The sequence below is a fragment of the Zalophus californianus genome, chromosome 11 (assembly GCF_009762305.2).
Source record: "Zalophus californianus isolate mZalCal1 chromosome 11, mZalCal1.pri.v2, whole genome shotgun sequence".
NCBI classification, from domain to species: domain Eukaryota; kingdom Metazoa; phylum Chordata; class Mammalia; order Carnivora; family Otariidae; genus Zalophus; species Zalophus californianus.
This window is the reverse complement of record NC_045605.1, coordinates 29,809,877-29,834,542: the sequence shown is the minus strand read 5'-3', so window position 1 is coordinate 29,834,542 and position 24,666 is coordinate 29,809,877. Positions and strand designations below refer to the sequence as shown.

Sequence of the window (24,666 nt, the reverse complement as noted above, 5' to 3'; positions counted from 1 at the left end):
GCTTTTCTTTTTCAAGATTCCTCTGGCTATTCGGGGTCTCTTCTGGTTCCATACAAATTTTAGAATTATTTGTTCCATTTCTTTGAAAAAAGTGGGTGGTATTTTGATGGGGATTGCATTGAATGTGTAAATTGCTCTAGGTAGCACTGACATCTTCACAATGTTGGTTCTTCCAGTCCATGAGCATGGAACGTTTTTCCATTTCTTTGTGTCTTCTTCAATTTCTTTCATGAGTATTTTATACTTTTCTGAGTACAGATCCTTTGCCTCTTTGGTTAAGTTTATTCCTAGGTATCTTATGGTTTTGGGTGCAATTGTCAATGGGATCGACTCCTTGATTTGTCTCTCTTCTGTCTTGTTGTTGGTGTATAGGAATGCCATTGATTTCTGTGCATTGATTTTACAGCCTGCTACTTGACTGAATTCCTGTATGAGTTCTAGCAGTTTTGGGGTGGAGTCTTTTCGGTTTCCCACATACAGTATCATATCATCTGCAAACAGTGAGAGTTTGACTTCTTCTTTTCGGATTTGGATGCCTTTGATTTATTTTTGTTGTCTGATTGCTGTGGCTAGGACTTCTAATACTATGTTGAATAGCAGTGGTGAAAGTGGACATCCCTGACACGTTCCTGACCTTAGGGGAAAAGCACTCAGCTTTTCCCCATTGAAAATGAAATTCGCTCTAGGTTTTTCATAGATGGCTTTTATGATATTGAGGTATGTACCCTCTATCCCTACACTCTGAAGATTTTTGATCAAGAAAGGATGCTGTACTTTGTCAAATACTTTTTCTGCATCTATTGAGAGGATCATATGATTCTTGTTCTTTCTTTTATTAATGTGTTGTATCACGTTGATTGATTTGTGGATGTTGAACCAACCTTGCAGCACAGGGAGAAATGCCACTTGGTCATGGTGAATAATCCTTGTAATGTACAGTTGGATCCTATTGGCTAGTATTTTGGTGAGAATTTTTGCATCCATGTTCATCAAGGATATTGGTCTGTAATTCTCTTTTTGATGGGGTCATTGTCTGGTTTTGGGATCAAGGTAATGGTGGCCTCATAAAATGAGTCTGGAAGTTTTCCTTCGATTTCTATTTTTTGGAACAGTTTCAGGAGAATAGGTATTAATTCTTCATTAAATGTTTGATAGAATTCCCCTGGGATGCCATCTGGCCCTGGGATTTTGTTTTTTGGGAGATTTTTGATGACTGCTTCAATTTCCTTAGTGGTTATACATCTGTTCAGGTTTTTTATTTCTTCCTGGTTCAATTTTGGTAGTTGATACATCTATAGGAATGTACCCATTTCTTCCAGGTTATCTAATTTGCTGGCATAGAGTTGCTCATAATATGTTCTTATAATTGTTTGTATTTCTTTGGTGTTGCTTGTGATCTCTCCTCTTTCATTCATGATTTTGTTGATTTGGGTCATTTCTCTTTTCTTTTTGATAAGTCTGGCCAGGGGTTTATCAATCTTGTTAATTCTTTCAAAGAACCAGCTCCTAGTTTCTTTGATCTGTTCTACTGTTCTTTTGGTTTCTAGTTCATTGATTTCTGCTCTGATCTTTATGATTTCTCTTCTCCTGCTGAGTTTAGGCTTTATTTGCCTTTTTTTTCTCTAGCTCCTTTAGGTGTAGGGTTAGGTTGTGTATTTGAGACCTTTCTTATTTCTTCAGAAAGGCTTGTATTGTATATTTTCCTCTTAGGACTGCCTTTGCTGTATCCCAAAGATTTTGAACAGTTGTGTTTTCATTTTCATTGGTTTCCATGATTTTTTTAAATTCTTCTTTAATTTCCTGGTTGACCCATTCATTCTTTAGTAGGATGCTCTTTAGCCTCCATGTATTTGAGTTCTTTCTGACTTTCCTTTTGTGATTGAGTTCTAGTTTCAAAGCATTGTGGTCTGAACATATGCAGGGAATAATCCCAATCTTTTGTTACCGGTTGAGACCTGATTTGTGACCTAGGATCTGATCAATTCTGGAGAATGTTCCATGGGGACACTAGAGAAGAATGTGTATTCCGTTGCTTTGGGATGGAATATTCTGAATATGTCTGTGAAGTGCATTTGGTCCAGTGTTTCATTTAAAAGCTTTATTTCCTTGTTGATCTTTTGCTTAGATGATGTCCATTTTAGTCAGGGGGGTCTTAAAGTCCCCCACTATTATTGTATTATTGTCAATGTGTTTCTTTGCTTTTGTTATTAATTGCCTTATATAATTGGCTGCTCCCATGTTCGGGGCATAGATATTTACAATTTTTAGACCTTCTTGTTGGATAGACACTTTAAGTAAGATATAGTGTCCTTCTGCATCTCTTATTACAGACTTTGTTTTAAAATCTAATTTGTCTGATATAAGGATTGCCATCCCAGCTTTCTTTTGGTGTCCATTAGCATGTTAAATGGTTTTCCACCACCTCACTTTCAATCTGGGGGTGTCTTTGGGTGTTAAATGAGTCTCTTGTAGACAGCAGATTGATGGGTCTTGTTTTTTAATCCAATCTGATAGCCTGTGTCTTTTGATTGGGGCATTTAGCCCATTTACATTCAGGGTTACTATTGAAAGGTATGAATTTAGTGCCATTGTATTGCCTGTAAGGTGACTGTGACTGTATATTGTCTCTGTTCCTTTCTGATCTATGCTGCTTTTAGGCTCTCTCTTTGCTTAGAGGACCCCTTTCAATATTTCTTTTAGGGCAGGTTTTGTGTTTGCAAATTCCTTTAGTTTTTGTTTGTCCTTGACGCTTTTTACCTCTCCTTCTATTTTCAATGACAGCCTAGCTGGATATAGTATTCTACCTGCATATTTTTCTTGTTTGGTGCTCTGAAGATATCATGCCAGTCCTTTCTGGCCTGCCAGGTCTCTGTGGATAGGTCTGTTGCCAATCTAATGTTTCTACCATAGTAGGTGACATATCTCTTCTCCTGAGCTGCTTTCATGATTTTCTCCCTGTCCCTGAGACTCGTACATTTTACTATTAAATATCGGGGTGTTGCCCTATTTTTATTGATTTTGAGAGGGGTTCTCTGTGTCTCCTGGATTTTGATGCCCCTTTCCTTCCCTACATTAGGGAAGTTCTCTGCTATAATTTGCTCCAAATTATACCTTCTGCCCCTCTCTCTCTTCTTCTTTTGGGATCTCATTTATTCTAATGTTGTTTCATCTTATCGTATCGCTTATCTCTCGAATTCTGCCCTCGTGATCCTGTAGTTGTTTATCTCTCTTTTTCTCAGCCTCTTTATTTTCCATCATTTGGTCTTCTATATCGCTGATTCTCTCTTCCGCCTCATTTATCCTAGCAGTTAGTGCCCCCATTTTTGATTGCACCTCATCAATAGCCTTCTTGATTTCGACTTGGTTAGATTTTAGTTCTTTTATTCCTTCAGAGGGGGTTTCTCTAATAACTTCCATGCTTTTTTCAAGCCCAGCTAGTATCTTTAAACTCATGTTTCTGAACTCTAGGTCCGATATCGTACTAATGTTCGTATTGAGTAGGTCCCTGGCAGATGGTACCACCTCTTGTTCTTTTTGCTGAGGTGATTTTTTTTGTCTTGTCATTTTGTCCAGAGGAGAATAGATGAATGAGAGAACAAAATGCTAACAGGTTAATCACGTCCCCAGAAAATATACTCTAAACAAACCAGAAAAGACCTGAAACCAGGTGAAAGGAAAGGGAAAGAAAGAAAAAGAAAGAGAAAAAAAAGATAAAAACTAACAAAAACAGAACAAAACAAAAAAAAACAGAATATGATCAAATATGATCAGGCTAGTGCATAGATCAGTGCCACACACTAGATTTTGTGTGTATTTTGGTCTGTTAGAAGAAAGTGCCTCCTAATATCTTAAAGGAAGAAAGACTTATATATGTACAGAATAAGGGTTGATAAAATGAAGGGATGGAAGATGATTGTAAAGATGAAAATTATAAAAGGTTTTATAAACGGAATTGATAAGAAGTTGTTTGAAAGAAGAAAGAAGAAGATTAAAAAAAAAGAAAAGAAAAAAAAGGGAGAGATTGTGATCAGGCAGGAGACTAGAACAGAGCCATACACTAGTGATTTAGGGTATATTTTGATCTGTTAGAAGAAACTGTATCTCAAAATTTTAAAGAGAGAACAACTTATATATATATGCCAAAAATAAGAGTATCTACTAAGATGGGATAAAATATGACTCTAAAAATGAAAAATAAAATTTTTTTTTTAAAAAAGGGATTGATAAGATATTGGTTGAAAAAGGGAAAAAGAAAAATTCAAAAAAAACCCCAGAAAACAGTTAAAAAAATTAACTTTGAAAAACTAATGAATCATGGTAAAAAAGCCATGAATTCTATGTGCAGTATTCCCCTAGTGCTGGAGTTCTCCCGTTCTCCTTGATCGGTAAACTTGCTCTTAGCTTGCTGGCTGTTCGTGCTGATCTTCTGGGGGAGGGGCCTGTTGCCGTTGTTTCCAAATGTCTTTGCCAGAGGCAGAGTTGCCCCGCCCTTGTCGGTCTGGGCTAAGCAAGCTGCTCGGGTTTGCTCTCAGGAGCTTTTGTTCCCTGCAAGCTCTGGATACAGCTTTGGAGGACCAGGGTGAAAATGGTGGCCTCCCACTCTCTGCCTGGAGGAGCTGAGATCTTGGGGTCCTGCTCCTCAGTGCGCCCCCAGAGAAAAGCAGTCAATCACTCCCGTCTCCCCAGTCTCCGGCTGCACTCCGTGCACACCCAGCCTGTGACTGAGTGTTCCTGTCTCTGGCACCTGACCCCATGTGGAGTCTCCAAACCCAGCAGATCCCTGCAGTGTGCTCCTATGCCACTCCTCCCCGGGGAAGAAGGGGAGTCTCCCCGGCTCTGCTGCTTGTTGGTCCCTGCTGGAGGAGCAGTGGCCCCACTGGGCCGCAGATCACAGTTTATGGCCACCCCGAGCTGAGAGCCCGTGCCTAGGCTCAGTCTCTGCAGCCGGCTTCCCCGGTCCAATACCTGGGAGCTCTGCTGCACTCAGGCACCCCTGGTCTTTCTGTGACCCCGAGGGTCCTGAGTCCACACTGTCCCGCGAGGGTTCCACCTCCGGCTTAGCCACTGGAGTGACGTCCGTCAGCGGAACCAACTTCTAGAAGTTCCAATTTTGTGCTCCACGTCTCTAGCACTTGCCAGAAGCGGCCGACTGAGGCCGCTATCCGCCGTCTATCCTCCCATATCGCCTCGGATTCACTTCTCCGCACATCCTACCTTCCAGTAAGTGGTCGCTTTTCTGTTCAGAGAGTTGCTGCTATTCTTTTCTTCGATCTCCTGTTGAGTTCGTAGGTGTTCAGAATGGTTTGATCCCTATTCAGCTGAATTCCTGAGACCAGACGAAATGCAGGTCTCCTACTCCTCCACCATCTTTCCCTGCCCCTGACACTATATCATTCTTAAAGGGTCTATCCAACAAGAAGATTTAACAATTGTAAATATCTATGCCCACAACATGGGAGCAGCCATCTACATAAGCCAACTGTTAACCAAAATAGAGTCATATTGATAACAATACATTAATTGTAGGAGACCTCAACACTCCACTCTCAGGAATGGACAGATCATCTAAGCAGAAAATCAACAAAGAAACAAGAGCTTTGAATGACTGGACCAGATGGACCTCATAGATATATACAGAACATTCCACCCTAAAACAACAGAATACTCATTCTTCTCGAGCACATATGGAACTTTCTCCAGAATAGACCACATACTGGGTCACAAATCAGGTCTCAACAGACACCAAAAGATTGAGATTATTCCCTGCATATTCTCAGATCATAATGCTTTAAAACTGGAACTCAGTCACAAGAAAAAATTTGACAGAAATTCAAACACTTGGAAGCTAAAGACCACTCTGCTCAAGAATGTTTGGGTCAACCAGGAAACCAAGGAATTTAAACAATTCATGGAAACCAATGAGAATGAAAACATATTGGTTCAAAACCTATGGGATACTGCAAAGGCAGTCCTAAGGGGGAAATACATAGCCATCCAAGCCTCGCCTTCAAAAAAAAAATAGAAAAATCCCAAATTCACCAACTAACTCTACACCTTAAAGAACTAGAGAAAAAGAACAAACAATGCCTAAGCCACGCATCAGAAGAGAAATAATTAAGATTAGAGCAGAGAACAATGAATTAGAAACCAGAAACACAGTAGATCAGATCAACGAAACTAGAAGCTGGTTCTTTGAAAGAATTAATAAGATCTATAAACCACTGGCTAGACTTATCCAAAAGAAAGGAAAAAGGACCCAAATTAATAAAATTATGAATGAAAGGGAGAGATCACGACTAACACCATTGAAATAGAAATTATTAGAAATTATTATCAACAACTATATGCCAATAAACTGAGCAATCTGGATGAAATGGATACCTTCCTGGAAACCTATAAACTGCCAAGACTGAAACAGGAAGAAATTGACAACCTGAATAGGCCAAAAACCAGTAACGAGATTGAAGCAGTGATCAAAAACCTCCCAAAAAACAAGAGTCCAGGGCCTAATGGATTCCCTGGGGAATTATACCAAACATTCAAAGACGAAATAATACCTATTGTCCTGAAACTGTTTCAAAAAATAGAAACAGAAGGAAAGCTTCCAGATTCACTCTATGAGGTCAGCATTACCTTAATTCCCAAACCAGGCAAAGACCCCATCAAAATGGAGAATTTCAGACCAATATCCCTGATGAATATGGATTCCAAAATCTTCAACAAAATCCTAGCTAATAGGATCCAACAATACATTAAAAGGATCATCCACCACGACCAACTGGGAGATTTATCCCCGGGATGCAAGAGTGGTTCAACATTCGCAAATCAATGTGGTAGAACACATTAATAAGAGGAGAGAGAAGAACCATATGGTCCTCTCAACTGATGCAGAAAAAGCATTTGACAAAATAAGGCATCCTTTCCTGATTAAAACTCTTCAGAGTATAGGGATAGAGGGAACATTCCTCTAGTTCATAAAACCCATCTATGAAAAACCCATAGCAAATATCATCCTCAATGGGGAAAAGCTGAGAACATTTCCCTTAAGATCAGGAACACATCAAGGATGCCCACTCTCTCCACTATTGTTCAACATAGTACTAGAAGTCCTAGCAACAGCAATCAGACAACAAAAAGAAATAAAAGTATTCAGGGACGCCTGGGTGGCTCAGTCATTAGGTGTCTGCCTTAGGCTCAGGTCATGATCCCAGGGCCTGGGATCGAGCCCCGCATCAGGCTCCCTGCTCAGTGGGGAGCCTGCTTCTCCCTCTCCCACTCCCCCTGCTTGTGTTCCCTCTCTTGCTGTCTCTCTCTCTCTCTGTCAATTAAATAAATAAATAAAATCTTTAAAAAACAGAAATAAATGTATTCAAATTGGCAAAGAAGTCAAACTCACTCTTTTCGCAGATGACATGATACTTTATGTGGAAAACCCAAAAGAATCCACCCCCAAATTACTAGAACTCATACAGCAATTCAGTAATTTCGCAGGATACAAAATTAATGCACAGAAATCAATTGCTTTTTTATACACTAACAATGCAACTGTAGAAAGAGAAATTAGAGAAATGATTCCATTTACAATAGCACCAAAAACCATAAGATACCTTGGAATAAAACTAACCAAAGAGGTAGAGGATCTATACTCTAGGAACTACAGAACACTCATGAAAGAAATTGAAGAAGGGGGGCGGAGCAAGATGGCGGAGGAGTAGGAGACCTAGATTTCGTCTGGTCTCAGGAATTCAGCTGAATAGGGATCAAACCATTCTGAACACCTACGAACTCAACAGGAGATCAAAGAAGAGAGTAGCAACAACTCTCTGAACAGAAAAGCGAACACTTACTGGAAGGTAGGACGTGCGGAGAAGTGAATCCGAGGCGATATTCAGGAGGATAGACGGCGGGGGAGGGGCCTCCGCCGGCCGCTTCTGGCAAGTGATAGAGTCGCGGAGCACAAAATCGGAACTGTTAGAACTCGGCTCCGCTGAGGGACGTCGCTGCAGTGGCTAAGCAGGGGGTGGAAGCCTCCCGGGACAATGTGGGCTCAGGACCCTTGGGGTCACAGAAAGACCGGGGGAGCCTGAGTGCGCCAGAGCTCCCAGGTATCGGAGTGGGGAAGCCGGCTGCAGAGACGGAGCCGAGGCGCGAGCTCTCAGCTTGGGGTTGCCATAAACTGTGATCCGCAGACCAGTTGGGCCACTGCTCCTGCAGCAGGGACCCAACAGGTGGCAGATCCGGGGAGACTCCCCTTCCTTCCCGGGGAGGAGCGGCGCGGGAACGCACCGCAGGGATCTGCTGGGTTTGGAGACTCCACACAGGGTTGGGTGCCACAGATAGCAACGCTCGGTCACAGGCCGGGTGAGCACGGAGAGCGGCCGGAGACCTGGGACAAGGGAGTGACTACTTTTCTCTGTGGGCGCACTGAGGAGCAGGGCCCCGAGTTCTCAGCTTCTCCAGGTGGAGATTGGGAGGCCACCATTTTTGCCCTGGTCCTCCAAGGCTGTACTGAGAGCTTGCAGGAAACAAAAGCTCCTGAGATCAAACCCGAGCAGCTTGCTTAGCCCGGACTGACAAGGGCGGGGCAATTCAGCCTCCGGCAAAGACATTTGGAAACCACAACAACAGGCCCCTCCCCCAGGAGATCAGCCCAAACAGCCAGCAAGCCAAGACCAAGTTTACCAATCAAGGAGAACGGGAGAACTCCAGCGCTAGGGGAATATGGCACATAGAATTCATGGCTTCTTTTTACCATGATTCATTAGTTCATCAAAGTTAATTTTTGTTAACTGTTTTTTTTTTCTTTTTCCCTTTTTCAACCAACATCTTATCAATCTCTTTTAAAAAAAACATTTTTTATTTTTCATTTTTAGAGTCATATTTTATCCCTTCATAGTAGTTACCCTTATTTTTGGCATATATATATAAGTTGTTCTCTCTTTAAAATTTTGAGATACAATTTCTTCTAACATATCAAAATATACCCTAAATCACTAGTGTATGGCTCTGTTCTAGTCTCCTGCCTGATCACATTCTCTCCCTTTTTTCTTTTTTTTTTTAAATCTTCTTTCTTTTTTCAAACAACTTCTTATCTTATCAAGTCTTTTTATAAAATCTTTTATAATTTCCATCTTTACAGTCATCTTTTTACACTTCATTGTATCAACTCTTATTTTGTACATATATGTCTTTCTTCCTTTAAAATTTTAGGAGGCACTTATTTCTAACAGACCAAAATACGCCCAAAATGTAGTGTGTGGCACTGATCTATGCACTAGCCTGATCATATTTGATCATATTCTGCTTTTTTTGTATTGTTCTGTTTTTCTTTTTATCTTTTTTTTCTTTTTTTATTTTTTTCTCTTTCTTTTTTCTTTCTTTCCCTTTCTTTTGCCCTGGTTTCAGGTCTTTTCTGATTTGTATACAGTATATTTGCTGAGGATGTTGTAAACCTGTTAGCATTTTGTCCTTTCATTCATCTATTCTCCTCTGGACAAAATGACAAGACGAAAAAAATCACCTCACAAAAAAAACAAGAGGTAGTATCGTCAGCCAGGGACCTACTCAATATGGACATTAGTACGATGTCAGACCTAGAGTTCAGAATCATACTTTAAAGATATCAGCTGGGCTTGAAAAAAGCATGGAAGTTATTAGAGAAACCCTTTCTGGAGAAATAAAAGAACTAAAATCTAACAAAGTCGAAATCAAAAAGGCTATTGATGAGGTGCAATCAAAAATGGGGGCACTAACTGCTAGGATAAATGAGGCAGAAGAGAGAATCAGTGATATAGAAGACCAAATGATGGAAAATAAAGAGGCTGAGAAAAAGAGGGAGAAACAACTACAGGATCACGAGGGCAGAATTCGAGAGATAAGTGATACAATAAGACGAAACAACATTAGAATAATTGGGATCCCAGAAGAAGAAGAAAGAGAGAGAGGGGCAGAAGGTATATTGGAGCAAATAATAGCAGAGAACTTCCCTAATGTGAGGAAGGAAACAGTCATCAAAATACAGGAAGCACAGAGAACCCCTCTCAAAATCAATAATAATAGGTCAACACCCCGACATCTAATAGTAAAACTTATGAGTCTCAGAGACAAAGAGAAAATCCTGAAAGCAGCTCGGGAGAAGAGATACGTAACCTACAATGGTAAAAATATTAGATTGGCAACAGACCTATCCACAGAGACCATGGCAGGCCAGAAAGGACTGGCAAGATATCTCCAGAGCACTAAACGAGAAAAATATGCAGCCAAGAATACTATATCCAGCTAGGCTGTCATTGAAAATAGAAGGAGAGATAAAAAGCTTCCAGAACAAACAAAAACAAAAGGAATTTGCAGACACGAAACCAGCCCTCCAAGAAATATTGAAAGGGGTCCTCTAAGCAAAGAGAGCCTAAAAGCAGCCTAGATCAGAAAGGAACACAGACAACATACAATAACAGTCACCTTACAGGCAATACAATGGCACTAAATTCTTACCGTTCAATAGTTACCCTGAATGTAAATGGGCTAAATGCCCCAATCAAAAGACACAAGCTATCAGATTGGATTAAAAAACAAGACCCATCAATATGCTGTCTGCAAGAGACTCATTTTAGACCCAAAGACACCCCTAGATTGAAAGTGAGGGGGTGGAAAACCATTTACCATGCTAATGGACACCAAAAGAAAGCTGGGGTGGCAATCCTTATATCAGACAAACTAGATTTTAAAACAAAGACTGTAATAAGAGATGAGGAAGGACACTATATCCTACTTAAAGGGTCTATCCAACAAGAAGATCTAACAATTGTAAATATCTATGCCCCGAACATGGGAGCAGCCAATTATATAAGGCAATTAATAACAAAAGCAAAGAAACACATTGACAACAATACAATAATAGGGGGGGACTTTAACACCCCCCTGACTGAAATGGACAGATCATCTAAGCAAAAGATCAACAAGGAAATAAAGACTTTAAATGACACACTGGACCAAATGGACTTCACAGACATACTCAGAACATTCCATCCCAAAGCAACGGAATATACATTCTTCTCTAGTGCCCATGGAACATTCTCCAGAATTGATCACATCCTAGGTCACAAATCAGGTCTCAACCGGTACCAAAAGATTGGGATCATTCCTTGCATATTTTCAGACCACAATGCTTTGAAACTAGAACTCAATCACAAGAGAAATTCGGAAAGAACTCAAATACGTGGAGGCTAAAGAGCATCCTACTAAAGAATGAATGGGTTAACCAGGAAATTAAAGAAGAATTAAAAAATTTCATGGAAACCAATGAAAATGAAAATACAACTGTTCAAAATCTTTGGGATGGGCGCCTGGGTGGCTCAGTTGGTTAAGCGACTGCCTTCGGCTCAGGTCATGATCCTGGAGTCCCGGGATCGAGTCCCACATCGGACTCCCTGCTTGGCAGGGAGTCTGCTTCTCCCTCTGACCCTCTTCCCTCTCATGCTCTCTATCTCTCATTCTCTCTCTCTCTCTCAAATAAATAAATAAAATCTTTAAAAAAAATAAAAAAAAAAATAAAACAAAATCTTTGGGATACAGCAAAGGCAGTCCTGAGAGGAAAGTATATAGCAATACAAGCCTTTCTCAAGAAACAAGAAAGGTCTCAAATACACAACCTCACCCTACACCTAAAGGAGCTGGAGAAAGAAGAGCAAATAAAGCCTAAACCCAGCAGGAGAAGAGAAATAGTAAAGATCAGAGCAGAAATCAATGAACTAGAAACCAAAAGAACAGTAGAACAGATCAACGAAACTAGGAGCTGGTTCTTTGAAAGAATTAACAAGATTGATAAACCCCTGGCCAGACTGATCCAAAAGAAAAGAGAAATGACCCAAATCAACAAAATCATGAATGAAAGAGGAGAGATCACAACCAACACCAAAGAAATACAATTTATAAGAACATATTATGAGCAACTCTATGCCAGCAAATTAGATAACCTGGAAGAAATGGGTGCATTCCTAGAGATGTATCAACTACCGAAACTGAACCAGGAAGAAATAGAAAACCTGAACAGACCTATAACCACTAAGGAAATTGAAGCAGTCATCATAAATCCCCCAAAAAACAAAAGCCCAGGGCCAGATGGCTTCCCAGGGGAATTCTATCAAACATTTAAAGAAGAATTAATACCTATTCTCCTGAAACTGTTCCAAAAAATAGAAATGGAAGGAAAACTTCCAAATTCATTTTATGAGGCCAGCGTTACCTTGATCCCCAAACCAGACAAAGACCCCATCAAAAAGGAGAATTACAGACCAATATCCTTGATGAACATGGATGCAAAAATTCTCACCAAAATACTAGCCAATAGGATCCAACAGTACATTAAAAGGATTATTCACCACGACCAAGTGGGATTTATCCCTGGGCTGCAAGGCTGGTTCAACATCCGCAAATCAATCAACGTGATACAATACATTAACAAAAGAAAGAACAAGAACCATATGATCCTCTCAATAGATGCAGAAAAAGCATTTGACAAAGTACAGCATCCTTTCTTGATCAAAACTCTTCAGAGTATAGGGATAGAGGGTACATACCTCAATATCATAAAAGCCAGCTACAAAAAACCTACAGCGAATATCATTCTCAATGGGGAAAGCTGAGAGCTTTTCCCCTAAGGTCAGGAACGCGGCAGGGATGTCCACTCTCACCACTGCTATTCAACATAGTATTGGAAGTCCTAGCCACAGCAATCAGACAACAAAAAGAAATGAAAGGCATCCAAATCGGCAAAGAGGAAGTCAAACTCTCACTCTTTGCAGATGATAAGATACTGTATGTGGAAAACCCAAAAGACTCCACCCCAAAACTGCTAGAACTCATACAGGAATTCAGTCAAGTAGCAGGCTATAAAATCAGTGCACAGAAATCAGTGGCATTCCTGTACACCAACAACAAGACAGAAGAGAGATAAATCAAGGAGTCGATCCCATTCACAATTGCACCCAAAACCATAAGATACCTAGGAATAAATTTAACCAAAGTGGCAAAGGATCTGGACTCAGAAAACTATAAAATACTCAGGAAAGAAATTGAAGATGACACAAAGAAATGGAAAAACGTTCCATGCTCATGGATTGGGAGAAACAACATTGTGAAGATGTCAATGCTACCTAGAGCAATCTACACATTCAATGCAATCCCCATCAAAATACCATCCACTTTTTTCAAAGAAATGGAACAAATAATCCTAAAATTTGTATGGAACCAGAAGAGACCCCTAATAGCCAGAGGAATATTGAAAAAGAAAAGCAAAGTTGGCGGCATCACAATTCCGGACTTCCAGCTCTATTACAAAGCTGTCATCATCAAGACATTATGGTACTGGCACAAAAACAGACACATAGATCAATGGAACAGAATCGAGAGCCCAGAAATGGACCCTCAACTCTATGGTCAATTTATCTTTGACAAAGCAGGAAGGAATGTCCAATGGAAAAAAGACAGTCCCTTCAACAAATGGTGTTGGGAAAATTGGACAGCCACATGCAGAAGAATGAAACTGGACCATTTCCTTACACCACACACAAAAATAGACTCCAAATGGTTGAAAGACCTAAACGTGAGACAGGAGTCCATCAAAATCCTAAAGGAGAACACAGGTAGCAACCTCTCCGACCTCAGCCACAGCAACTTCTTCCTAGAAACATCGCCAAAGGCATGGGAAGCCAGGGCAAAAATGAACTATTGGGATTTCATCAAGATAAAAAGCTTTTGCACAGCAAAAGAAACAGTCCACAAAACCAAAAGACAACCGACAGAATGGGAGAAAATATTTGCAAATGACATATCAGATAAAGGGCTAGTATCCAAAATCTATGAAGAACTTATCAAACTCAGCACCCAAAGAACAAATAATCCAATCAAGAAATGGGCAGAAGACATGAACAGACATTTTGCCAAAGAAGACATCCAAGTGGCCAACAGGCACATGAAAAAGTGGTCAACATCGCTCGGCATCAGGGAAATCCAAATCAAAACCTCAATGAGATACCACCTCACACCAGTCAGAATGGCTAAAATTAACAAGTCAGGGAACGACAGATGTTGGTGGGGATGTGGAGAAAGGGGAACCCTCCTACACTGTTTGTGGGAATGCAAGTTGGTGCAACCACTCTGGAAAACAGTATGGAGGTTCCTCAAACAGTTGAAAATAGAGCTACCATTCGATCCAGCAATTGCACTACTGCGTATTTACCCCAAAGATACAAATGTAGGGACCCGAAAGGGTACGTGCACCCCAATGTTTATAGCAGCAATGTCCACAATAGCCAAACTGTTGAAAGAGCAAAGATGTCCATCGACAGATGAATGGATAAAGAAGATGTGGTATATATACAAAATGGAATATATGCAGCCATCAAAAGAAATGAGATCTTGCCATTTGCAATGACGTGGATGGAACTGGAGGGTGTTATGCTGAGTGAAATAAGTCAATCAGAGAAAGACGTATCATATGACCTCACTGATATGAGGAATTCTTAATCTCAGGAACAAACTGAGTGTTACTGGAGTGGTTGGGCGTGGGAGGGATGGGGTGGCTGGGTGATAGACATTGGGGAGGGTATGTGCTACGGTGAGCGCTGTGAATTGTGCAAGACTGTTGAACCACAGATCTGTACTTCTGAAACAAATAATGCAACATATTTTAAGAAAAAAGAAAAAGAAGAAGATAGCAGGAGAGGAAGAATGAAGGGGAGTAAGTCAGAGGGGGAGACGAACCATGAGAGATGATGGACTCTGAAAAACAAACTGAGGGTTCTAGAGGGGAGGAGGGTAAGGGGATGGGTTAGCCTGGTGATGGGTATTAAAGAGGGCACATTCTGCATGGAGCACTGGGTGTTATGAACAAAGAATGAATCATGGAACACTACATCAAAAACAAATGATGTAATATATGGTGATTAACATAACAATAAAAAAATAAAAAAAACTAATGAATCGTGGTTCATCACATCAAAAACTAATGATGTATTGTATGGTGACTAACATAATAAAAAATAAAATAAAATAAACAATTCTCACCCAAAATCTGAACCACTAAAAGAAGGTTCTCTTTTCCTTCACTTTCTGCCTTTTAAATTATGTCAGGGGTTCCCTGATGCCCTACAAATCTTTTTAAAATACTGGAACACCAGAAATTTCAATCCAAACTGAAGCACATGCCAAATGACAGCCCTCTGTGTTTGTGGGGTTTTGAGTTTTTCAGTATTTGCTGTCTCTCTAGGATTCTTTGTAAACAAAATTTCTCCCTAGCATAGTAAAAGTTAAAACTCTAGCATAAATTTTGCCACCATCAGCATGTCTGTGAGGTGTTCTGTTCCTTCCCTCTCCTGGGAGTCTCTCATGTTATGTGTTGGGCAGCAATAGGAAACCTTGATTACATGTTTACAAAGAGCTAAATACATTTAATTACTTATTTTAGAATTGCAACAACCCCGAGCTCTTCTCTCTCCTAATATTTTGTTTTTTCACGCTTTTATATAGAATCATTAATTGCAATGTCTTTTGCATATGCATTAAGCTTTGAAATAAAAAATTCTTCTTTTTGTGCATCTTATTTTTAAAAATTATTAAAACAGAAAAATACTGCAGTTCCTGACTCCTGTTTCCTGATAAGATCTACACTAGCAAGTCTCCTAGCCCAACCCCAAAAATATGCAAAGATGTAATGACCAAGTTAGCTGACCTGGTGCGGAAGGAGACAGTGGACCAGTGACAGAAAGGCAGGCAGCAGGCTTTAAGGACAGAGTGGGGAGTTGGCAGAGGAGAGTATTTGCCTGGGATTTGTTTTTTTCCCCCTACTGCTCCAGCTTATTACTACCTTTTTGAAAATCTGGAGTTAAGAAAATAATGGGACCCTGTTTCTCACATATTTATTTTAGGAGAAAGGTTTCAAATGTAGCATTTTACAATAGCAGTTTAATGTGGTGATCCCTTGGTGTCTCAGGGCTGCACTGAGTCAAGAGCTGTTTTTTAGGTGCAGATTGTTAACCTGCCAGGTGCCCTGCATTTTCTGCCAGCCTTCTCGTGCTCTGGGCCTCATTCAGGGCTTCTTGACATGAGTTCTCTTAGTAATTAATATGCTTACAATATAGGTCCACTTATGAGGACTGATCCTATTAGTGAATATAGTAAATATAAAGCTCTTAGAACAGTACCTAGCATTTAATGAACACTGTATAAATGTTTGAAATTATTGCTATGTATTTTAATAAGTGTCAGAATGAAACTTGCTTTCTTATTGGACCACATGAATTTTAGAATTACTCTGATAAATGCTATGAATTCTTGGGATTTTGGTTGGAATTACATTAAAGTGTACATTAATTAAACTTTAATAATATTAAGTTTTCCGATCCATAGACATGGTATGTCTTTCTATTTATTAAGGTCTTCTTTTATGTATTTCAAAGGAAGTTTATATTTTTCTCCATAATGGTATTGCACATTATGTTGGCTTATTTCCAGAAAGTTTATAGTTTCTGTTGCTATCATGAGCAATATCTTTTTCCTATGACATGTTATAATTGCTGCTTGCTGGTGTGTAGGCTCTTGAGTAGTTCTTATATTTCAGCCTTGAATCTAGTAACTTATTAATTTCTAATAGATTGTTAATGGACTCTCCTGAGCTTTGTATAAAAACGATCAATTACAATTTCTGCCTTTTATATTTCAACCCTTTTTTCTACATATTATTTTTGTTGTTGTTGTCTTGTTGGCTAGGACTGCCAACATAATGTTGAAAGATGGTAATAATAGTGGAGCTCCTGTGTTTCTCCAGAATTTAATGTGGCTATTTTTCCACAATATACTTGGTAGAAGATTTGTAGATAATATTGATTGTTAACCTGATGACAGTTAAATCTGATGTCCAGGGGTATATTGCCTTCCAACAAAATCATGGTCTGTTAGCAAGGAAGAAAAGGGAAAGACTTGAATAGAAAACAATTTTGCTGTCATTATATCCAATCCAGTAATACAAAAAAAAAAAAAAAAAAAGGAAAATAAGATTAAGATGTTAAAAAGTAGACAGAAACTATCAGAATTTGCAGATAAAAGATTTAAAAGACAACTGACAAACTTACAAGTGATGAGTTTTAGGAAGGTGGCAAGGATATCTAGATAATTTGTGTCTGCTAGAAACAATGATTCTCAAACCTAGCTGCAAAATGGAATCATCCGGAAATCATTTAAAAATCTCTGTGTCCACCAAAATATCCAAAACAATTTTGGAAAAAATAACAAGATTTGGAGACTCACGTTTCCTCATTTTAAAACTTAATACAAATTTACAGTGATCAGGACAGTGTAGTACTGGCCTAAAGATAAACATAAAAGTGAATGGAACAGAACTAACAGTCCAGAAATAAACTCATACATTTATGGTCAATTAATTTTTGGCAAAGCTTCCAAGACAGTTTGATGGGGAAAAACAGTCATTTCAACAAATAGTGAGGAGACACATGGAGACCCCTGTGCAAAAGAATAAAGTTGGACCCCCAAAATTAACTCAAAATGTATCATAGACCTAAATTTAAGAGTTCAAACTACAAAGCTCTTAGAAAACATAGAATTAAATTCTTTATAACCTTGAGCTAGGCAATAGTTTCTTAGATATAAATGACATCAAGCATGAACAACAAAAGAAAAAAATATAGATATGCTGGGCTTCATTAAAATTAAAATGTATGGTGCTTCAGATGATACTATCAAGATAATGAAGGGCCACCTGGGTGGCTCAGTCAGTTGAACATCTGACTCTTGGTTTCAGCTCAGGTTATGATCTTATGGGTCATGAGATCAAGCCCTGTGTTGAGCTCACGCTATGCACTGAGTCTGCTTGGGATTCTTTCCTTCTTCCTCCCATCTCCCCCCACCCAGGTGCACATGTACGCACACTCTCTCTCTCCAAAATAAATAAATAAATCTTTTAAAAAAGAAGAAGAAAGAAAAAGAAAATGAAAAGAAACCCCCAGAGTGAGAGGAAATATTTGTAAATCATATATCTGATAAGGGACTTATATCTAAAATATACAAACTCATAACTCAGCAATTAAAAATAAGCCAAATTTTAAAAATGATTAAGGGCATGTCAAAAGATTTGAATAGACATTCCTCCAAAGCACGTAAACAAATGGCCAGTACCCACGAAAAATGCTCCACACTATCATTCATTATCATCATATCATCATTAGAGAAGGGCAAATCAAAACCACATTGAATTACCACTTCACAATCACAAGGATGACTAAAACCAAAATGACAGCTGATGATGTTAGTGGGGACATTAAGATATTGGGACCCTCATATATTCCTGGTGGGATTGTAAAATGGCACAGCTACCTTGGAAAAGAGTTTGGCAGTTCCTCAAGATGTTAAACATAGAGCTACTGTATGACCCAACAATGCCACTCCTGGGAGAATACCCAGGAGAAATGAAAATACACGTCCACACAAAAACTAGCACATGAATGTTCAGAGCAGCACTATTCATAATAGCCCAAGAGTGGAAACAACTTAAATGTCCACCAACTGATGAAAGGATAAACAAAATGTGGTCTATCCATACAATGGAATATTCTTCAACCAAAATAATGAATGAAATTCTTTTTTAAAAAAAGATTTATTCATTTATTTGAGAGAGAGCATGCTCAAGAGTGAGTGCAGGGGGAGGAGCAGAGGGAGAGAGAATCTCAAGCAGACTCCGTGCCAAGCACAGAGCCTAATGCAGGGCTCAATCCCAGGACTCTGAGATCATGACCTGAGCTCAAATCAAGAGTCAGATGCTTAACCCACGGCACCACCCAGCTATCCCATGAATGAAATTCTGGCACATGCTATGACATGGATGAACCTTGAAAACATTATGGTAAGTGAAAGAAGCCAGTCATAAAGACTGCATATTGTAGGATACTATTTACATGAAATGTTCAGAATAGGCAAAATCCTTGGAGATAGTAGAATAGTGGTTGCTAGGGGCTGGGAGGGGGAGGAAATGGGGAGTTGGTGCTAATGGGTAGGGGGGCTATGAAAACATTCTAGAGTTAGATGGTAGTGATGGCTGAACAACTCTGAATATACTAAAAGCCACTAAATTTTACACTTTAAAAAGATTGATTTTATGATATGTTTTATGTTTGTTCCATAAAACTGTTATTTAAAAAGAGAAAGAGAAAAAAAGAATGAAGTGAGCCTGTCGCCTGAAGGATAACAACTGGCAGTACTTGTTGCTAATGAAAAAAAAACCTTGAGCTTTCCATTAAAAATTAGTATTTCGGAAAACTTGTATCCACCACCAGTAGCTTGACAGCTCCTAAAATCTTGAAAGACTTTTCCTATGATATTGGTGGTGATATTAATGACTGTGGATTTTTTTCAATTATCACTTGGATCTGTTATTTGACAAAATCTCTTCTTTTCAGAAGATGTGGGTTCACGCTTCCTTTTTATGGGTTTCAGTAAGCAAAATATCAAGAGGAAATGTCTTGCTTTTACTGAAAGGACTCTTACTGCAAGTGGTGAAATCAAGCAGAGAGGCACCCCAGCTCCTGCAGGGACCACATATGAATATGGAATATAAGAAACAGTGTAGAAGGATCATAGGGGAAGGGAGGGAAAACTGAATGGGAAGAAATCAGAGAGGTAGACAAACCATGAGAGACTCTTAACTATAGGAAACAAACTGAGGGTTGCTGGAGGGGCGGTGGGTGGGGGGATGGGGTAATTGGGTGATGGGCATTAAGGAGGGAACGTGATGTGATGAGCACTGGATGTTATATGCAACTGATGAATTACTGAACACTACATCTGAAACTAATGATGTACTATGTGTTGGATAATTGAATTTAAATTTAAAAATAATTACTGAATTTTTTCTATTGGATAATGAAATATGTCAATATTTTGAAGATTGGAATAATTCTGTGAACCAATGCATGACATTACCAGATCATGCTTGAGTGAAAGATCCATGCCAAGTCAGACCAATGGATTTTAACGTAACTGAGTTCAAGAAGTTTATTTATATGATTTTAGATTCCACATTTCTACTAATCTTTAAGAAACTACTTCTTGTAAAATTTTGGTGTAATACCAAAGAAGAATATCCAAAATAATTTCCTGTGAAGACTATTAAAATACTTATCTTTTTCCAGTTACAGAACTGTGTTAAGCTGTATTTTCTTCATATGCTTCAACCAAAACAACATAACACAATGGATTGAATCTAGAAGCAGATATGAGAATCCAGATATCATCTATTAAGCCTAAAGACATTTGCCAAAGTGTAAAACAATGATATATTTCTCACTGAATTTTTAAAGTATACTTTAAAAAAAGTTTTTTAAAGATTTTTTATTTATTTATTTGACAGAGAGAGAGAGAGACAGTGAGAGAGGGAACACAAGCAGGGGGAGTGGGAGGGGGAGAAGCAGGCTTCCCGTGGAGTGGGGAGCCCGATGCGGGGCTCGATCCCAGGACCCTGGGATCATGACCTGAGCCGAAGGCAGCCGATTAACGACTTAGCCACCCAGGCGCCCCTAAAAATTTTTTTAATAAAAAATGAGTTTATTGAATTTATTTTTAGTGAATTAATAATTAAATTGAAAAAGAAAACTCAATATCTACACTATACTCCATACCTATCAAATCAAATCCTTTGGAGGTGGGACCTAAACATTATTTTTATAAACTTTCCCAGGTGATTTCAATGTGTAGCCAAGTTTAGAACTAGTGCCCTAGTGCCCTAGTGCCCTAGAACAAAGTTCTCAAGTTTTGGTGTTTATTAGCATCACCTGGGGAACTTGGTAAGACTATGAGGTGTAGGCTTCATGCTACTTTGGTAAGCCTGGACCACTATATTTTTTTTAGTTCTCCAAATGAGCTGATATACACCAAGAGTGAAGAACCACTATCTTATACAGGTCAAGAGCATTTGGCCCCTTTCTTAACTCTATTTGGATCCTGGATCTGTTATTTGACAAAATCTCTTCTTTCCAGAAGATGTGGGTTCACTCTTCCTTTTCATGGGTTTCAGTAAGCAAAATATCAAGAGGAAATGTCTTGCTTTTACTGAAAGGAATCTTACTGCAAGTGGTGTAATCAAGCAGAGAAGCACCGCAGCTCCTGCAGGGACCACTGCCTGTCCTCTCTCCCTGAGGAGCCTCCCTTCTGGTCTGTGCTGCGCAGTCATGGAGGGTCTGTCACCTAGTCTAGGGGCAACAGCTACTAAAGTGACCTCAGAGGATGGTTCTCTGATGGTTAGGTGACAAATGGATCTACCGCTCTTGTTTCCAGAATACAAGGTTCTCTATTGGATTGGTTTTGCAGTATCTTCAGAATTTGGAGGCTGCCACTCAGGATTTCTCCCGGTCAGTCAAAACTAGTGAGACATTTGCTCACCCAAATGTTAGTAAGCCAGGGATGGGGAGTCAGTTATCAGCTGGACTTCAGGAGGCAGGAAGGGGCTGGACCTGGATGCGGATGTCTGTGCCCTCGGTGGTGTTACACTGGCGCAGCAATGGAGAGCAAGTTATCACCTGAGAGACAGCAAGTTTACAGAGGGTAACAAACATGACCTCCCAGGCCCCCATGTTGATTAACTTTCTCTCCTTCCATGGATTTGTCAAAAACTGAGCAGAGCTTGTATTTTCTGTATAAATTTAGGTTGCTTAGAGTGGTGAGAGAGAAAGGACTTCTAGAAACCAGCTAAGTGTTTAGCAGATTACAGAACAGTTTCAGGTTCTCCACTCCCTTCCCAGATAGATTTGTGTTCCTAAGGTTAGAAGTGTAGGCAGCTTATGGATTGAAATATTGCCTACTATACAAAGACATCTGTATGATACAGGAGAGGACAAACTTCTCTGTCAGTCCTCAACCTCTTCAACCTGCCCCTGGAAGAACAGAACAGGCATTTAGTCCTCCTGTTTGAGCTTTTTTGGCAGAATATATGTGAAAATATTCAGTGTCACTAAATTTTGCTTGAGTATCTCTTTGCCTAACACTGATTGACCCTAAAGACACAACAATTAAAGAAGGACAAATATTCACACTGCAACTCATTTGGATAGAGAAATTGCATTTAGGCTATTAATTAACCTGGTATTTCACCCAAGGCACTAACGTCTGGTTATCTGGGGGAAAAAATAACATTAAATCGGCTTTAAAGCTTCTTCCAGTAGGATAACATGGATTAGGTAAGAATATTTGAGTGGCCTGAGTGTTGTCTACATTACCCAGGATCCTAAGGAATCATGAAGACCAGACACTAGTAATGAGCTGTACCTTTTATAACATCACACCATATTGTGCTTGTTTGTTTATAGATGTAAAGGGAGTAATATTTGTAAAAATGTAATGTGATTTTTCTTTTCAGTCTACCCCATATAGGACTTTAACCCCAGTTTACCCTAGGAATCCATTTATCTGTGAGGATATTAGAATTTCTTTCAAAAGTAGCACAAAAAAGAAAGAATAAGCTGTTTCTGTTATTCAGAACGAGGATCATGCAGAAGAAAAACAGAGTCATAGACTATTGTCTTGAAAGAAGATTTCCCAAATTCTGTCATCTTTGCCTTTTATTTATAAAAGGTTGATCCCCAAGGCTCCCAACTCCTTGTGCTTTACTGTAAGGCAAGGAAAGCATCACTTCTGACTAGGAGAACCTGGTATGCTCTATGGTGGTGTTTCTCACCTGGAGGGATTTTGCCCCCAGAGGAGACTGGGTAGTATCTACACACATTTTGGTTGTCCTAACTAAGGGGGTTGTGCTACCAGCATCTAGTGCATAGAGACCAGGGATGCTGTTCAACATCCTACAATACTCAGGCAGCCCCTGCCACACAGACTTTTCTGGCTCAAAAGAGTAAAAGTGTTAAGACAGGTTGAGATCCTGCTCTAGGACAAAGGTGCTCAAAGTGTGGTCCTCAGACCAGCAATATTAGCATCACCTGGGAACTTGGTAGAAATGCAAATCCTTGGGCCCTACCCCAGATCTACTGAACTAGAAATTCTGGGAATCGAGCCCAGCAATCTGTGTTTTAACAAGCCCTCCAGGTGGTGCCCACACTAAGGCTTATGCTCTATGGAAGTCAGAGGCTATGACACAGGACCACTGATCCTTTCCAGCTCTGGGTGATGGTGGGTGGGGAACCAAGAGATAGAAGAAAGAAATCCTGCTGCCAGCTTGCTCTTTCCTCCTTGGCAGGTTTGGACTGAGAGATGTGGTGGTGGAGTGGAAAGTGAGGGAAGGACCAAGCAGGGAGATCATGCTCTCCGACCTCCTTGGGCTGTGGAAGTCCTGGTCCACATGGGTGCTGCTGGTCCCCCGGCATTTGCAGATGCAAAGAGTGGACTCAGGATCTTGATTCTGGGAGGAATGCAGCCTCTTGTACAACTGGCCTGAAGTCTGGCTGTGATTCCTTCTGGTCTTGGCTTACAAGTCTCAACAGCTCCTGATGCAGTGCCAACTCACCTTCATGGTGACCCACTCCCCCAAGTTTCCCAGAAGCCTGTCAGCTAACCCCAGGGCCAGTTTATACCATGCTGAAATTTGCAGCAGCTTTAGAAAGTGAAGTTCCACAGATCTCCCCTCTGCCTGCCCAGGCAGTTGATGCATCTCCGACACTTAAATGGCTCCCTGTGTTCTCATTATGGCTCAGAAGGTTTGTAGCACCCAGAGGACAGGGAGTACAACATGGACTCAAGAAGAGCTGCATATCAGGTACCAAAGGTGGTAGCCAGAAGGTGGATAAAGAATAATAAGGTGATAAGGAGGCACCAGACCAGGCAGTTGGTGTCATGAGTTTCAAAGAAGCAGGGCTTTCCCCTGACTATGGAAAAGCCAGTGGTATAGTATGGAACGAGCACTGAAGGGTAAAAGGAAAATATATTTTTTTAATACATTGAAAACACAAAGTGTATATGAACTGCATTAATGTTTACATTTTATTTGATTTCTTCAAAAGATCACTTTTGCTTCAAATTTACATTTGTGGGGTCAAGTATTCTGAGCATCTCATTTTTTCAGCATTTTGTTTGGTGGTCAAACAGCCTTTATTGTAGCAATATGACAAGGGGTATGCACTAAGTAGGTCATTTTGTTATGAGCATCAGAAAAAGGTTAGCTAACCTACGCCAAAAGAGGAATGTACTAGCAAATTAGGAAGAGAATGGTAGACTCGAAGCAGGGACTGGGTAAGTGGAGAAGCCAGGGTAGTTCCAGCAACGTGTCAGGATAAAGAGGTTACTCACAGCCCCGCTGTTGAAGCGACTCATCTCAATCAATTTCCTACGTTATGTCATAATACTCAAGATTCAATATCCTGGAAAAGAAAGTCTGATTGGTCTACTGTACATCATATGCCCGCCCCTGGCAGAGAAGGACAGTTGCAAGTGGGAAGAAAGGGCAGCGTGATTATCAGTCCCACAAAGACTCTAATGAAGGGGACAAGGGTGATTCTCCAAAAGGACATCTGGATCCTGCTGCCAACATGAGGATCAGGGAGGCTGGGCACACAGACACCAGTCATCCACTATGGGCAGGCAGACTCTGCAACCTTCTCACCTGTGGCAACTGGGCCATGCAGTCCCTCCCTTTGGCAACCTGAGAAACAGTACTAGGAAAAG

General features: G+C 40.0%; 1 protein-coding gene across 5 annotated transcripts in view; it reads right to left on the bottom strand.

Annotated features, from left to right (window-relative positions):
• Positions 1-24,666, bottom strand: part of LOC113914751 (beta-galactosidase-1-like protein 2) — a 124,934-nt gene that overhangs the window by 20,241 nt on the left and 80,027 nt on the right. The window contains exons 23-24 of one of the 5 annotated variants that reach the window (XR_003517523.1): positions 24,292-24,362; positions 20,163-20,266 (exon numbers count right to left, since the gene is read on the bottom strand). The exons of 3 other annotated variants lie outside the window; for them this stretch is intronic. Coding sequence is in view for 1 of the 2 variants with exons in the window: in XM_027580245.1 (XP_027436046.1) it covers positions 24,355-24,362 (8 nt within the window). In the remaining variant the exon portion in view is untranslated. Of the gene's footprint in view, positions 1-20,162; positions 20,267-24,118; positions 24,363-24,666 lie in introns of those variants that run through there. One more of the 5 variants, XM_027580245.1, reaches the window with a different exon arrangement.